Source organism: Corvus moneduloides, chromosome Z (assembly GCF_009650955.1).
Source record: "Corvus moneduloides isolate bCorMon1 chromosome Z, bCorMon1.pri, whole genome shotgun sequence".
Lineage (NCBI taxonomy): Eukaryota > Metazoa > Chordata > Aves > Passeriformes > Corvidae > Corvus > Corvus moneduloides.
The window spans coordinates 64251342-64268058 of NC_045511.1; the positions used below are offsets into that span (position 1 = coordinate 64251342).

Consider the following 16717-nt stretch of genomic DNA (forward strand, 5'->3'; position numbering starts at 1 on the left):
ATGTTAGTGGCCACATGCTGGATGGTGCTTAGCTAGCTGTAGACCAGTTCTTCCCAGTCTTCTTTGGCAGAGCTTCTGCCTTGCTGGTCTGTCCCCAGCCTCCACTACTGGAAGCAGCTGGTGTGTCCTGGGTGCAGGACTTTGTACCTGCCTTTGCTGAATTTTGTCAGCATCCTGCTTAGCCCCTTTTCCCACCTGTTCCTGCAGAACTCCACCTCCTGCCCCTAAGGCCATCCACTCAGGCCACACGGTTTGTTGTTACTCACAGAACTGATGAGAGTGCACTCTCTCTGCTACCAGGGTTATTCACAGACGCTAGAAACAACAAGGCGCCAGGACAGACCCTGGAAAAACACACTCGTTAATGGCTTTTGGTAGGGTACAAAACACTGAGCACTACACTTCAATTCCAGCTGGTATTTCACCCACCTCATTGTCCACCCATCCACCAGATGAGATACCAGAGGAGGTACAAAAATTCTGTGGGAGACCATGTCAGATGTCCTGCCAAAGTCAGAATACTATAACTTCTTCCTCTTGTGAGTAACCATTTCATTTTGATACAAAGTATTACACTTGAGAAGTAGTTACCCACTAGTACTAAAGAAATTCTGTATCAAACTCAGAAGAAAGGATTTAGGTCTCCAAGGAGCATACCTGACAGCAACTCTCTGGACGATTTAAGGCTTTAAAAGCCTCTTTAAAGAATTTATAGTGTTTGAAAAGAATGCTGAGAAATATGAAAGATTATTTATTGGCACGATCATTTGGATTTGTTTGAAACAAGGTTTTGATTACTGTTCAGTCACCACAAGGGTTAATTCTACACTCACTAAGCAAGAGTTAGGATTTTAATTTATAACTGTAGGCTACATGTGCGAAAAAGATTAATCAGAATACAGTGCAAGTTGTGTTACATGAATATTGACTACTCTGTTAAGATGTGAATAATTAAGTCTGAACAAAGAGGATAAAATGTCATTTTCGAAACAGCAAAATGAGAGCCGCCAAAAAAAAGCGCTTGCCTGTCTTACACAGAATAGCTGTGTAAAGATTTGTATACAAACTAGTGAATCATTGACCCATTATTTCCTTTTCCACTTCTGAGTATGTTACAACTATTGCACAAAACTACTAGGGCAAGGTTTGGACTTCAGCAAAGATAGCCAAGGAAAGGGGAACAATAATTTCTGTTACTTTCTATTTTTTGTAATCTAAGTACCCACTTCTGTTCTACAAAAGCCGTATCCTAGTAAGAACCTCTGTATGCATGAGAAGTGCCTTTCTATCCATTTCCACCCCTTCTTCAAGAATCTGTTATGAAGTTCAGAGAGGTTTCTAAACAGTCTTTAACAAAGGGATTGTCTTAGTATTCCTGTCTGGAATTCTGAGCTGCTCAATAGTGCCTGTAGAGAGGCTGAACCTTAGGCTTCTCTTTAAACAGGCAGATAAATCATTGCTGCTTTTTTTACATGGTGGCATTGGAGATTAATTATCTCTCTAAAAAGTCGTATTTGCTGGATATGTATTTCATATAATACTGTCCATTTTCCCATGTATTTGCTTTAGGAATATTTATCATCACTTTTTGTGAACTTCTGCCATTCAGAAATCTCTGAACTGTGGAGCTTAAAACAAATAGTGTAGCTTCCAACATCCAAATGCCTTTTGTTGCCAAATTTTGTTTAAGACTGTGGTGCTTTGGCAGACTGAGTTGTTGCCTGGGAACACTGCTGGAGCCCTGAATGTTTCACTGTTTCTGACTACTACAATCTGGAATAGACGTATTACTAGGTTCATTTATGAAGGTTCACATTTCTCAGTGTAGTGAACTTTATGCTCATAGAACTCTATGTGCTAAGCCAGTGCCTTCATACTTAACGGTTAAGGTAATTTATTTTGTTGACCGGGGAGTTTTGGGGCTATATTCCCATTTCCTTACTGTTCCAAAGTACCAAACAACCGTTTGAATATTTTCTAGTGGCTTTACTTGTCCCAATGTAAAACTGTTGAAATGAAACGGGGTTTAAAAACAGGAATCTAAATTTCATTAATGTTTTGGCTGTAGCTCTACTTTCTGCTCACTTTTTCTCTGTGGCCCTTCTGGTACAGCGGTTGAGATGCATCAGCGTCTCCAGAACCTTTAGGAGGAAGGCTCACTTCTCCTTCTGTGGACACGACAGTGAACACTCAGAAAATGGGACAATCTTCTATTTCGGCCAAAACATTGTGTTCTGCTGTAGCTGAGAATCACTGAATCGTATCTGTGGGAAAGGACCTCTGGGTGTTTGGAAGAACAGTACTCAGAACAAGGACAACCTGCAGCCGTTCGCATTCAAGTATCTTAAACAAAACTCAGGCACAGCTCGTTACGAAAGCAGCTGCCTGCTGCCAGGCAGTGAGAGCTTGTTTGTGAGAGATCAGCAAGAGCAGGGCTGCTGCATGGGGGTGGATGAGCTCAGCAAAGTCACCCACAGCCTCAGGGCAGCTGGGCAGGGCAGTGGCAGCAATGGGACGTGTCAGTAGTCAAGCCGTCATCAGGTGACAGCCAGGTAAGGAGCCATGTCCCAGCTCGGTTTGGGAAATAGTTGTGATAGTTCAGGGAAGTGGTGGAGTCACCATTCCTGGGGGTATTTAAAAGGTGGACTTGTATCAATTTGTGGCATGATTTAGGGGTGGACTGGCAAAGTTGGATTACGTATTGGGCTCGGTGACACTCAAGGTCTTTTTCAAACTAAGCGATTCTGTGACTGAGGGGGCGGCAGGGGCTGACGGCTCGGGGAGCAGCCAAAACGGGCCTCCTGGGCAGAGGGGTGTGGGGCAGCTGGTCAGGGCCGGTTTGAACAGTGATGCCTGAACGCGGTCTGATGCGACGTTCTGAGATGCAATTTGCTCTAGTTATCTTTTTATTATCATTATTCATTTATCCCTCCCTCCTCCCGTGCATTTACGTAAAGGATCTTTCCTTCCTGCCTCTGATTGACAGCCGGAGAAGCTGCCACTGCCTTTCCCTGGGAGGACCGGCCGGGGCTCCCCGCCGGTGCGAGGCGGCGCTCCCCGGGAAGGCGGCGCTCCTCCCGCGGCAGGAGGGGCAGGAGCAGCGGGAGCAGCATGGTGGTGCCGCCGCTGCTGCGCGCCGTCATCATGGGGCCGCCGGGCTCCGGGAAAGGCACCGTCTCCGCTCGGATTATCAAGCACTTCGGCATGAAGCACCTCTCCAGCGGCGACCTGCTGAGGGACAACATGCAGAAGAAGACAGGTGGGAATGGGGACGGGGGTGCGGATGTGTGCGTGGCGACGACGACCCCTGTTCCCGTCCCCGCCCCGCGAGAACGGTCCCCACGCAGCCCGGCGGGAGCTCCCGCGGGACACAGCCCCGCTCCGGGGAAGGGACACACGCTCCTGCCCTCAACCCCTCCTTCCCTCCCTTCCCCCTCCAAGAAGAGAGGGCGCTTCTTTGAGGGGGGTTGCTGCTTCCCAGTCCCACCTCTGTGTGCCCCTCCCACGCAGACAGAGGTTGGATATCTTCAGAGAGCTCTTCTGGAGTCCAGAGGCCACTGAAGTGGGCCTCATATCTGCAGCCGTGGATCCTCCACGAGCTGTCACTTGCCAGCCTCTTCAGGAAAAAGGTGAACGGGGTTATCTGGAGTTATCCCGTTATTCGTGTTTTGTTACACCTAATTTTTTCCTTGTCTCGGTGCTTTTTGTAAGCACCCAGTGGTTTTTGTAGGTGTTTCTAGTAGCTCTGATCGTTTCTTATGGTTTTTCCAGCTGGAAGCATCTTAAAAGGGAAAAATACTCATATTTTTTAACAGGCAGGGCAAGAGGAGGGGTTTTGGACAACCAGATCTTTTCAGGTATTCATTTGATGGCTAGAAGTAGAGGCACTTAGAATTGTTAATTGTTAATTCCAAAATTAGGCCTAGTCCTGAGCTGGTAGGCATAACATAGTGGTGCTTTCAAAAAAACAATGGGCAAAATTTTCAAACTGCATAGCTTAAAAAATTATTATTGTCTTACCAGTTCATATCATGCTTAGGTTTCAGCGTGGTCTGTGCTTACATACAGTGGTGCTTATACTAGGTAAAGATATTAATTATTTTTGCTGTATAGTCCTAGCTTGTCCTCTAGCCTCAGATGAGATGCCACAGTCCCTCTCTCTGGTGGATTTTTGCAATGATGGAAGGTTCCCTTCTGACTTCCACATCTGCTTTTCTATGTGGTGGGGTGAAAAACCTTGTAAGAGCCATCTCAGGCTGCACGTGATGAAGTGAGAGTGTTATTATTTCCAGCAACTTCAAGCTGTAAAGTTCTACATTCACTTGTATCACGGTAGTATTATGCTTAGGTAACTGGCAGTCTTAGTTTTGGAATACTCATAAGCATGTTTGAAGGTGAAAATTTATCTCTATTTTGAAATCAATTGTTACATGATTTGCATCTGTCTTCACAGAAATTCTGTTTACTCAGTAAGGATAATGACTTTGGTACAGTGACTGACTTTACTGTAGTTGATATCCATAAGTTAAGAATTTCCTAGGAGCACACCTGCACAGACATATCTGATCATATTCATGCTATTTCTATTTGGTTGCACAATCATAAGTTTTTATTTGCAGGGGGTCACAAAACTTCTGTTATGAACTTTCAGTGTAGGACCTAGTGGACAGCCATTCCAAAAAATGAAGGAAATACGTTATTTTACCAAGTGCTTTGAGGTTTTCAATGTTTGCTAAATACTTTAGGTTTTGTGCAAGACCATAGAGCACCAGAACCAAGCTGAAGGTTGTGTGAGAAGAGGAAATTGCAAGTGGAAATATCATACTGCTTGAATTGAGAAAGGAGCCTGAAGTGATGGAGAGAGAAGTGATTACACAAAGAATTCTAGGTGGGTTGGATAGATGAAAGACTGTGAAGGAGAGCAAAGGTGTGAAATGGAAGTTTAGCAGCCACATTAAAATGCAGACTATGAGGAAAGAAGTCAGTGGATGGTTTAGAGATGAAGTTTGCTCTAAATTAGCTAGAGCAGAATTTACCAGAATCTCCTATAGAGTTTCTTGCTCAAGTAAACCCAGATGAAACTATTGCAATTTCATTGAAAATCAGTCACTAGTTGCAGAAATGTTTTCCAGAGGGTTGAGATGATGTATGAGGTAGCAGGACGAGGTACTACACTGGAAACAGGAGAACAACTGAGAGGAAACTCAGAGAGCCTTGATAAGTTCAGTCAAGGCAAAGATTCACGAGTTTTGATCACAATAGAAGTGTCCTGCAATTTCCAAGTCTTTGGGAAATGTGTTACACTAAGATGGGCAGTTAAAGCCCTTGGAAAATTAGATATGGTTAATAGTAGTTATACAGTGCAAATTTTGCATTTGCTGTCTTGTGAAAATGTTGAAAAGTCCTGTTGAAAATTTGCAGTTATTATCATGTTCTACGGGAGAGTGGAGAGTCTGTGACCACCTCTCTAATGCTAAGGTAATTATTGTCTGATTATGGCTAGAGCTTATTTGCTGTAATATGGTTAGAACGTGCCAATCGTCAGTAAAACCGTAGAACATGGATACCTGTCATCACCTGGAAAGGAAAGAAATCTGTATTACCTGTAATTCTGAAGACTACCATGCCCGTGGTGGTTTCAGACCCAACCTGAAAAAACCCAGAACTAAATAAAACCTACACAAAACCCCATGAAATCCCACTCCCAACAGCAGGGGTGAAAAAAAGTTATGGTCTAGTATACCAGCCTTTTGTCCTTATATATGACTATTTGGGTACAGTTGTGCCTATTTTTTTCCTTCTGTAATTGTGACTTTCTAACTGACCTGAGTTCTGCAGAGAGGGCCAAAAGTCAGCATTTTTCAAGCTCTGCTGGTCTAAAAATAGTTTGCCATATTCTAAACCTCTCTGAGCCCAGAAACCCATGAATCTTTCCAAAGAAAGTTAGAATCGTTCCCTGTGAACCTTGCCTGGTGCAGGTTTTTAGATCATTGTGGCTAGAGCAACATAAATCAGTAGCAGAGCCAAGCATCAAGTACACATTAAACTATCTAGATGTGATTTATTCCTCCTCCCAACCTACTTTTGCAGGGTACATGGTTCAAAGCACAGTAGAATAATAGAAGAGGTATGAAGAAGAGAGGTAGCGAGAAGAAGAGACACCTTGTAACCAGGCAGATGGTCACCTTCTTTCCAGTTTGTGATGTGCTGGAGGACTCAGACACCACTGACTGACTCTTTTCCACATAGTGAGCATTATTTGAAGTCTGGCCAAGGTGCATAGTGCCTATTTCTAAATGGTCTTTGCAAAGCCTGACTACAGATGTGAACAGGCAGCAAGAGGAAATTGCTCCTTTAGTGCCTTTTTTTTTTCTCATCACCAAAGCTATTGTTTGAGGACAAGTATTGCTTTTCAGTTGCCTCATCTGAGGAAGGGCCTCTGTCCTGTTGCACATTCAGTGCACTGAGTGATGGGACTGACATTTGTCATTGCTTTCTGCTGAAAGTGGTCATATCTTGTGTGGATGTGCCAGCCCACCCCATTTTCTCTTCTGTTTAGTTTTCTGTAACTAGATCTGAACTGACTGCAAGTAAAGGCTTCTGCAGATTCACAACGAAACCAGTCTAGCTGCTCTTCTGGGTGACTTAACATAACTGGGTAATTGTTTTATAAATGGAAGATACGGAAACTTTGTTCCTAGGACATAACCCAGGCAACTGAATTTCTTCCTGGCTATACCCATGATTTGGGTGAACTGCAGCACGCTACTGCCTGCCATATAGTAGTGTTGCGTGATATCTGGAACTATGATGCATAGATGGAATTTTTCTGAGCCAGTGGGATAAATGACTGGTACGAAAGGTTAGGCAGTTCAATGGGAAAATACTAGTGTCTGTGTGTTCCCATAAATAGTGTACAATATCTATAAACATCCTCTTGTAACTCTAGTAATCATAAAAATACATATCTGGCAAGTGTGCCCCACTGCAGACTGCTTTCTTAAATGCCAAAGGCATTTATCTTTGTAATGAAGCCTAAGCATAAGTTAGAAACTAGCCACTAAGCTGAGAAAATAACTTTCTTTTCAGAAGTCTGAGGGCTGATATCTTAATCAATTTCTATTCTCTATATTTCCTATTTTGAAGATTCGTGCCTAATGGCCTCTCCTCATTTTAGTTTTTGGAACTTAATATTATGAATACATACTAGTAAACTTACTCAGAGGATGTGAGGATAGAGGTGTGGTTTGTCCTGTTACGGTCTGTGAAACTATAGATGGATCAAATTAATCTGATAAATATTTGCATGGTCAGATCCTAGCTGATTGTCCATTTTTTTAAGACAGGCAAGCACGCTGTCTGTCTTCTTTACAACTTCTCTGTGTCATCCTGATCAAAACAACTTTTTTGCAGGCTTGTGGGATTTTTTTCACTTGCTGGGGGTCAGAGATAGTGTAATGCAACTTCTCTTACTTTCGCAGAAGTTGGAATCCTTGCCAAGTCCTACATTGATCAAGGGCAGCTTATTCCAGATGACATCATGACACAACTAATGCTGAATGAGCTAAAAGGTCTAGACCGGTACAACTGGTTATTGGATGGTAAGTTAGCATGCTGGATGTCACTACATGTGGAGAGAAAATCTGCTCTAGAAGACTTGGAACTGCTTTGGTTGCTTGCTGCCAGCTTGTTGTAAAACTTTCAGCAGATAGTCTGCCCCAGTTTCTTTGGCTGAAATATACTTTGGGTGCATCCTGCCTTCAGAACATTACAGGGATATTTAACTCATGTTGAAAAGGATAGTTCAACACCTCAGTAAAATTTCTGGCAATTCTGGTATTTTTTATGATAATTTATATGATATTTCCCCTTTGAAATATGCATTGAGAAGTTTCTTTTTTAAAGACTTTTCTTATTAAAGTCCTTAGGAAACAGAAAATTTTTGAAGGATGGGGCTTTGGAATTATTTAAATAGGAAGGTAGGCATGTGATGCAGTAACAGGGTAAGTATGGAAAAGTACTGTAGCAGTGTGGAGTGTAATAAAAACCATTGCTCAAATGCCCTAAAAGGTGTCCTTCATTTGCTGTTTGATTCTGTTCTCCAGAGTGAACTGTTTCACAGTTCTGCAGTGTAAGATCATTGTTTCAGCATTCACAGTTAGAGAGAAAATGCATTTGCTGCTTTCATGCTGCATTCATGAACTGGATGGCTCTTGTTATTCCAGCCCATGGGACTACAGTTGGATGCATACCACAGAAATAGCGTCTAGGCTGGATGCGTGTTTCGTCAGACTCTAGTCCCAACCTGTCTCAGTAGTTAAAACTAGAAAGTTATTGGTGAGGCATTTTTATTTAGAGGGAGTGAAAAGTCCACAGTGATCTCTGTCCCTTAGTGCTTTATTATAGTTGCTCCTACATAGAGTGATCTGTTCTGGTGGCTTTCGTCACAGTTGGGTTCCTCCCTGAGATAAAGGCTTCATTCCCACAGTGAACAGCACAATGAAACCTAAACAATAAAGCAACAAACTGCAGATACTGGTTTTTTTTTCTTTAGTTCCAGGTCCAACGTACACATAGTTCCAGTCTTATGGATCTGGATGTGCAGCAGTACAGCTGTGCCCACTGGCACCTCTCAGCAGGATGATTGTGTTGAGACCATACGAGAATAGATCAATTTCTGTTGCATGTTAACATGCTCCTGCCTTTAAACTTTTGGAGCAGAAATTTTGTCTGCATCAGCATTTGTAATGAGACGCAGTGAATTGCACTGGGGATAGCTCTGGCATAATGGACTTTGCAGGAACAACACTGTTCTGTTGAAATATGTTAACCTGAAATCTTTTGTTTGGTAACTGCAATGCAGAACAAATAGATGGGGTCAGCTAGCTCAATTCTGAACTGCTTGTATGTTCACTTAGCCAAATACCTGTTTACTGCCTTAAGATAGGTTGGTGGCTTCTAAAGTCATAGCAGACATAGCAGTCTTAGCTGTATGTGTCTGTGGGTATAATCTATTTAGATTTATGTGCTGTATAATTTAGGGCACTTTTCTCTGTGTTCCTGGAATTTTCATAATTCAACACATCTTGCAGATCTTTTTCTGTATTGAGAAAACACTGTATGTAGAAAATGCTGGTTCAATTTCAATGAAATGCTTTTGTAAAGACACTTCAATTCGTTGAGGAATTTTCTCATTATTCAGTCCCAAAGCAAACTCATTTTGCAGCTGCATAACTTAGAAGTGTGGTGGCTGCTAATAGTAAGAAAGAATTGCAGTTCTTGAATAGCAAGCGTGGTGGCTTGCTAATAGTAACAGTGTTCAAAAGCAGTGTTGAAGACCTGCCTCTTCCTCTGCTCTTAACATTTAGAAGCACTTCCATGAGATAATGTGAATGTGTGGGAAATAGGATGAGGGCAGCTCATGGCTGTGATGCAAACCAGGTGCAAGAGACTTAACGCACAAGCAAGCACTTGGTCTGAGTTTATTAACTGTCTTTTTTTAACACTTCTCCTTACTCATGCACTGGACAGATCAACCAATGTTATGCAAGTGTTTTTTAAGTTTGTACATATTGGTACTTGCCTTTATGCAGAAGTTTACTTGTACAGCATGATGCAAATTACAAGCTACTGAAGAACATTGAAACTATGCTAGAGCTTTCTGAGGAGAGGCATTGCTCCAGTGAATATAGGATGCAATAGCATGTTCTGCAGGAGCTTTGACCGCTGAAGGTCTTGTGCTCAATTTTTCATTTTAAATTCTTTGTGGAGATTTTGGCTTTCTTGTTTTGTTCCCACTACACCCCTCCTAAGTTCAAGACATAGAGTAGGGAGCCACAGAGTTCATGGGGGAAAAATGCAGCATCTTTAAAGTGAAGAGACAGGTTCCTAATCAGCCTGAGTATTCTCACAGTCATCATATCTGAGAACAGTTTGATATATTAAAACTTTTAGAACCCTTCTAAGTCCTGGACTGCCTCTGGTAAATACATTTTGTTTACTGTGACTGAATAGAAGGGGTTTGTAATGGCCACCACCTTAACTCAGACCCACACAGCTATGAAAGTAAGAGACGTCACAAATGTTTCTAGGTTGTTCAGACTTCTGAGTGAAACTTTTCACTGGAGCCTTTATTATTCTAAATGTGTACACAGTGCTTTTTTGCAGTGTAGTGGTATGTGGTACATATGAATATGGGGTCTTTCTGCAATTATTGTTGCACTTTTGTGAAGATGATTAACTGAAATGAAGAAATGAAAGCTGGGAGACATTTAACAACTTTAAATGCCATGACACACTGAAAAATATTGGAAAATCTGATGTCTCTTCAGTCTTTATACAATATGACAATGATTCTGGGTTTTTTTTTTCTGTCTAACAATTATTTTCTCTAATGACTCAACCAAGTAATTTTTGCTATAACTCTCCTTTTGGAATTTTATGAAGTTGTTTCTTTTAAAAAGGTTTCCCCAGAACAGTTGCTCAGGCAGAAGCCCTTGACAAAGAATGTCACATAGATACTGTGATTGACCTAGATGTGCCATTTGAGACCATAAAGTGTCGGCTCACAGCACGCTGGATCCACCCTGCCAGTGGCAGAGTCTACAATCTTGAATTCAGTCCTCCCAAAGTGCAGGTAAGCAATATGCATTGGTGTTGGCACTAAAAAAGTGCTGCATTGCTTTTGCTAGCTGCAGTAAAATACTGTTTCAGCAGCTCAGAAGGAAAAGGCTCATTTTGTTTCTTGGGAGCACAGAATCTTTCTGATAACATGCTGCTGGTATGAGGGTAGTGACCTGGTAGAACCTCAAGCTGGTGGACAACATATTTGTCCCCTGCAGAGCAGAATGCCATGGTGTTTTGTAAGCTCTTGTTAAAGATGTTCACTCATCTGGAATACTGTCTGCATTGCACACTGGCACAGGATCTGGGTATGGTCTAAGCCTGTTTGCAGCCTGTACAGTCCAAATTGTAGCTTTTTTTTCCCTCCTCTAGAGGAGTCATGCTTTATATATAGGAAACACCAAATCATCAGTCAGAGGAATCCACTGAATGCTTTTCCTGTGTTTATATTTAACCAGGATGGATAGTTTCAAGGGAAGAGCTGCTGTACTGCAAAACTTGATGTAGAAACTTTCAAGTCAGGGAAGGTTTTCAACAGATTTAACAGCTTATGGCTTGAGATCTCCTAAAGAGGAATTTGAAGATAAAGACTGTACATTGTTACCTTAATTTTTTTTAAGAACAAGAACTTGCTTTAGTGCAACTCAGCTTAAACTGGATTTCATCTTTAAGTCCAAATAACTTAGCGGTTGTGGCATCGCATTTCACCTGGAAGCTCTATTAAGTAACATCAGAAGCACAGCAGGCCCTGTAGTTTTTGGATTTCAGTGTTGCAGGAAAAGAGGTGAATATTGAAATACCAGGTAAGCACTGGAAGTGCGCAACTGAAAAATTGTCTTTGTTTTGTCTAAAACAAAGTGTTTAAAATCATGGTTATTTTCAATTGTGGAAGAGCACAGGCAAGATGGAACGAAGAATTATCAGACTTATCAAAGAGTAGGCTTCAGCTGCCAGAGCTTTGCTACTGGGAACTGCTTTATCTTTCACTAATTAGCAGGCTTACCACAACACAGTGGACTGCAATATTTAAGTGAAAACATGAAATAGAGCTAAACAGGTGAAATATGGTTGTCTCTTTTGTCTTAATAGACCTGCAAAATGTTTACTTAGTAGGAACAAAAGTTCACACATTAGGTCCCTACCTCTGTAGGCAAAGCTCAAGCTGACTCTTACGCAATTTTTTTGTACAGCTGTGGCTAAATGATAACTCTTCCATTTCGCAACTTAAAATCAAAGGCCATTAACTCCTTTGCCCATTTTAGTATTGTCAAATGAAGGTCCAGTTGGTCTCTTATCGCCTGTTATACAGGAATGTATTGCCAACAATATTGTTTTCCCTTGTACATGAGGGTTTTTTCTACATATTCCCCATATTCTACGAATGCTCCAGAGGACAAATTAGTCACATTACTTATGATCTAATGGTCATTGGCAATACTGAGAAAATATTTTTAACTACAGACTGTTCTACCGGAAAGTCAAGAACTTACATTCAAGATAAGAACACAGGTAGGAGCCTATCTCTTTATAAGCAGAAATCTACACCCTGATTAAGGGGAAATTGATCATAATTTAAATAGAAAATCACACAAAACATGCTTAAACAGAAGTAAGAAATACACTCCAGTGTTTGTTTTTAACCATGATTAGGGCATTGATGACATTACTGGGGAGCCACTCGTTCAGCGCGATGATGACAAGCCAGAGACTGTCAGCAAGAGGCTGCAGGCTTATGATGCACAAACAAAACCTGTTCTAGAATATTATCGGTAAGTAGTAAAATCTGTTCTTCCACATTCTAAAATATTACTGTGCATTAGCACAGTGAGGAACAGATCTCTCCAGTTACAGAATATATTATACCACAACAGTGAGCACAGTGTGAGTAGCTGTGTAGCTTTCATTAACTCAGTAAGAAATCAGCTCAGTAGAATGAGTATGGTTTTCCACCATTACGAGACCTTCTGGACCCTGTGTGGTAAAATAGCCTGTTACTGCAGCCAGCCATATTTAGCTTTATAAAAAATGCTATGCATTGTTCAATACATCATAGCACTGTTCTGACCAACAACAGCTCTGGTGGGAAGGTAACAGAGACAGTTCCTTTTTTTTTGGCAAGAATTTACAGTATTTTGTTTTCTGGATGTGTAAGTAGAAGCCCTACTAACAAGTGCAAGGGGTCAAGAAGTGATACACAAATGGAGAAGCTGTAAATGAGGATTTAAATGTGGCTGTTCTAAGAACAGGACTGTGATTGGACCCAGCTAGCAAGACTCTTCAGGAATAAGCAGAATTCAGAATTATCAGAATAATTCAGAATTATCATTTGCATTGTGGAGTGACAACAAATTACTAGTTTTTTTAAGACTCAAAATTATACACCATGGTTCTCTTAAGGTAAAGCTGCAAGTATCACACTGCTAATATACAGATATTAGTAGGTCACCATGTAGAGCTTTAATTTTACCTTGCCTAGACAAAGAAATCAGACTCTGACAATCAATGAAGTGACCACCCTTTCTGTATTTCCATATTCACCACTCTTCATTGTATTCTTCCAGGACTGTTGAGCAGAAAACTAGAAGCTCCATCTTTGGTGTGGTCAGGTTTTAAAGAAGTTTTTCTAGTTTGACAACAATATTCTTAATTTTGTTAGATTTCTGAGGTGAAAATGCCTCAGAGCACCACAGCAAGATAGAGGCCTAAGCTGCTGTTATTACTGATAATAACATACTTGACACAAAAAACAAGCTTCTACAACTAATTCAGAATAACTTACATGTGCCTGGTTATCTTGCTTGTCCTGATGCACATTCCTTGATCCATGAGGTGCAACTTTACAACACCTGGGTTAGTCACAGTCATCTGGATGACAGCTGTACACCACGTGCTATGTGATAACATTGCTACTTATCTTTACCCTACTTGTGATTAAGTGCTCTGCAGACAGACATCAGTTTTATGTTCTGATGTGGCCAAGAGCCAGCTGTTTGAGTAACAGAGTAATGAATGTCCAGCCTGCATTTCCAATGCCACAGCCGTTCTTGATGTTACACCACATGCATATTTTCACACTCCTGCCAGGGTAATCTTCAAGTGAGGTGGAGGAACAATCAAACAATTTGACAACTGTAATATTTTCTTCTTTTTCTTCCTTAGGAAAAAAGGGTTATTGAAATCCTTTTCTGGAACAGAAACCAATAAGATCTGGCCACATATCTATGCTTTCCTTCAAACCAGGTTGCCAGATGTGAGCCAGAAAGATGCTGCCATTCCCAGGTGAAAATAGGTCAAACTTCTGCTCACCTGTCATAGCTCACTACTGATTACGTGAGACTCAGCAATCAAGAATTTGCCCACGTAGTTACCAGACTCATCAATAATTAAAGTCCAATGTTGTCCTTAACTTACATTATGGTAAAATTTTGTTGCCTGTGGTTATCACTTTAATGCTGTATTTTTTTATATTAAATATACCTAATTTTAAAAATACAATAACTGTCTTTAACAAAACCAGGTACTCTTGTGTCTCTTATTTGGAAAATACATTTGCAAATATTGACTGGTGAAGGAAACACATTTCAGAATACAGCTTAATTAGAAAGCACATAGACTATTTCCTCAGTCAGTAAATTAAGCAATGGTAAGGACACGAAAGCACATTTCTTGAACATGTGCCTAAGCTGGAGCTAGCCAGAAGCTGTGAAGAACCATGACCACTGGTCTGCAAAAAGCCATTTCAGACCAGAGCTGGTGTGTATGGAAATTGACCTTATGGAAGAGTTAGCTTCTTATATGTTTGCTTGCACAGATGTGAGTTGATTTTGCTCACCTTAAATTACACTTAGTACCAGGGAAAATTACCTAAACAAGTATGTTTATACTTTGCCCTCAGAGCAACTATCTTGCAGGCATGGAAACAGAGTTTCAATGATGTGTAACATGTTTGGTAAAGCCTCTGTCTTTGTGTGACCCTGTAAGACTTTATCAGGAAAAAGACAGCAGATAACAGATTAAGTGTAATCTAGTAAACCTGTAGCTAGATGATCTTGACCAGCGAATGTGTCTTCTCTACTGTCTTTGAAAACAAGTGCTCACTGATGCCAGTGCCAGGACTTCCAGTGGTCAAAATATTAACATTGGCATATTCCTGTAGCAATTTTTATTGTAGCAATTGGACTGTTTTTCATGAGATTCTTGTCTTTGACCAGCTCTTGTTTATTCATTAGATAACTGGAAAGACAAACTTCCACAGTCCACACTTTTTAACAGCCCAGGTACTGCAGCCATTGCTATTTTTCATTGAATTCACCCAGCCTTTTTTTAATGTTCATCAGATTGGGAATTTTAAAGAGTCAGCAAAACCTGAGGAACAAACAACTACGTCTAGGTAATGTCTGAAGTAGCTGTGTCCTAGTAATGCAGATTTCAATCTTCTTTAGCAGTGACTGTCAACAGCTACAGAGCTGGGGTGTTGACATACCTTGGACTGCATGTGCACACCCAGTTTTAGCATTATGAATACTGAGACACATTTGAGTCTAAAAAAGAGATGGTCTCTGTAGAATTTACTGTAAAGTTTTCCCATTGCTATAAATGAACAATATGAGCAGCAGCTATCACTACAGCCAGTCTTCCTTTCATCTAAAGAAACCTTGCCAAGAAGGCTGGCCACTTCTACTGTCCTCTTGAAGAAATGTTTATATATTACAGTGAGAAACCCTGACTTGCTGCTTGTATTTTTGCATTTTGATTTCAATAAAAAACAGTGAAATTTTTCTTTTTGCCAGCATACATAAATTTCAGTGAGCCAGAAGGAGCAGGGGGAGGGGATCTCATTATTTCACACCTGCACCATCCAGTTTTATCCCCTTAGAAACTTAAAAAATAACTTCTACTGTATAACAGTTGCTAGATCAATGGCTCTACTGCTAAGGGTAGCAGTTGCAAGTCACTGTACCACATTTCCCTAAGTACCCTTGCATACAACATTCAGTTAAAAAACAACCTGAAGTTACTAGTTTTCCTTTAAGTTTCCCTTAATAGTTAACTATTAAAGAGAAGGCAGTGTTTACTTATCCTTTCTGGAGTATTTGTCAAACTTAACCAGATTCAGTAGAATTTTGTAATTTTTATCTCCACTTTGCATGTGGGACAGAAGTGCTCCTTGCTCTCTTCAGTCTGTCTGCAAAAGGCAGCTAGAGAGCAGAAGTCATATGAAAAACTACTTCTGAGTGGATCTGCTATTGTGTTGGTACTAATACTCTGGTACGTTCTCCAGACTTAGACTTTTCCGTATCTTGGCTGTAGGCAAAGCTGAAAATTACTGGATTCTATTTCACAGAATCATAGAATCATTAAGGTTGGAAAAAACTTCCAAAATCATTGAGTTCAAACTCTGACCATCACCACCCTGTCAAATAACCCACAGCACTAGGTGCCATGTCCAGTCATTTCTTGAACACTTCCAGGGATGGTTACTCCACCACCTCCATGGGCAGCCCATTTCCAAAGCCTGACAATCCTTTCAGTGAAGAAAGACCTCCTGATGTCCAACCTGAACCTCCCCTGGCACAGCATGAGGCCATTTCCTCTTGTCCTGTCACCTGTTGCCTGGGAGAAGAGGCCAACCCCCACCTGGCTACACCTTCCTTTCAGACAGCTGTAGAGAGTGATAAGGTCCCCCTGAGCCTCCTTTTCTCCAGGCCAAACAACCCCAGCTCCCCCAGTCACTCCTCACAGGACTTGTGCTCCAGACCCTTTCCCAGCTCCACTGCCCTTCTTAGACATGCTCCTCCAGCGCCTCCATGTCCTTCTTGGAGTAAAAGGCCCAAAACTGAACACAGGATTATAGTTGTGGCCTCACCAGTGCTGAGTACAGGGGGACAATCCCTGCCCTGGTCCTGCTGGCCACACTGTTGCTGGTACAGGCCAGGATGCCATTGGCCTTCTTGGCCACCTGGGCACACCCTGGCTCATGTTCAGCTGCTGGCACCAGCACCCCCAGGTCCTTTTCCTGTGGGCAGCTTTGCAGCCACTCTGCCCCAGCCTGTGGTGCTGCCTGGGGTTGTTTCGCCTGAACTAAAAACTGGAG

The 16717-nt window shown here is 41.5% G+C and overlaps 1 protein-coding gene across 5 annotated transcripts; it reads left to right on the forward strand.

Annotated features, from left to right (window-relative positions):
* Window positions 1–1642: 1642 nt before the first annotated feature.
* On the forward strand, window positions 1643–15399 carry AK3 (adenylate kinase 3). 5 transcript variants are annotated; one of them, XM_032095713.1, is made up of 6 exons: window positions 1643–1784; window positions 2987–3259; window positions 7482–7601; window positions 10464–10636; window positions 12274–12392; window positions 13783–15399. In XM_032095713.1, the coding sequence occupies exons 2-6, from the start codon at window positions 3112–3114 to the stop codon at window positions 13904–13906; spliced, it is 684 nt and encodes a 227-aa protein (XP_031951604.1). In that variant the 5' UTR covers window positions 1643–1784; window positions 2987–3111; the 3' UTR covers window positions 13907–15399. The 5 variants fall into 5 exon arrangements, with proteins under 5 accessions (XP_031951604.1, XP_031951602.1, XP_031951605.1 ...); XM_032095711.1 differs by lacking the exon at window positions 1643–1784 and adding an exon at window positions 2395–2552; XM_032095714.1 differs by lacking the exon at window positions 1643–1784 and adding an exon at window positions 2566–2641.
* The last annotated feature ends 1318 nt before the right edge of the window (window positions 15400–16717 follow it).

Coding starts and splice junctions, on each gene's coding strand:
- AK3 (XM_032095713.1), top strand. CDS start 3,112: ATGGTGGTGCCGCCGCTGCTGCGCGCCGTCATCATGGGGCCGCCGGGC. Junction 3,260..7,481: donor CAACATGCAGAAGAAGACAG/GTGGGAATGGGG, acceptor TTACTTTCGCAG/AAGTTGGAATCCTTGCCAAG. Junction 7,602..10,463: donor GTACAACTGGTTATTGGATG/GTAAGTTAGCAT, acceptor TCTTTTAAAAAG/GTTTCCCCAGAACAGTTGCT.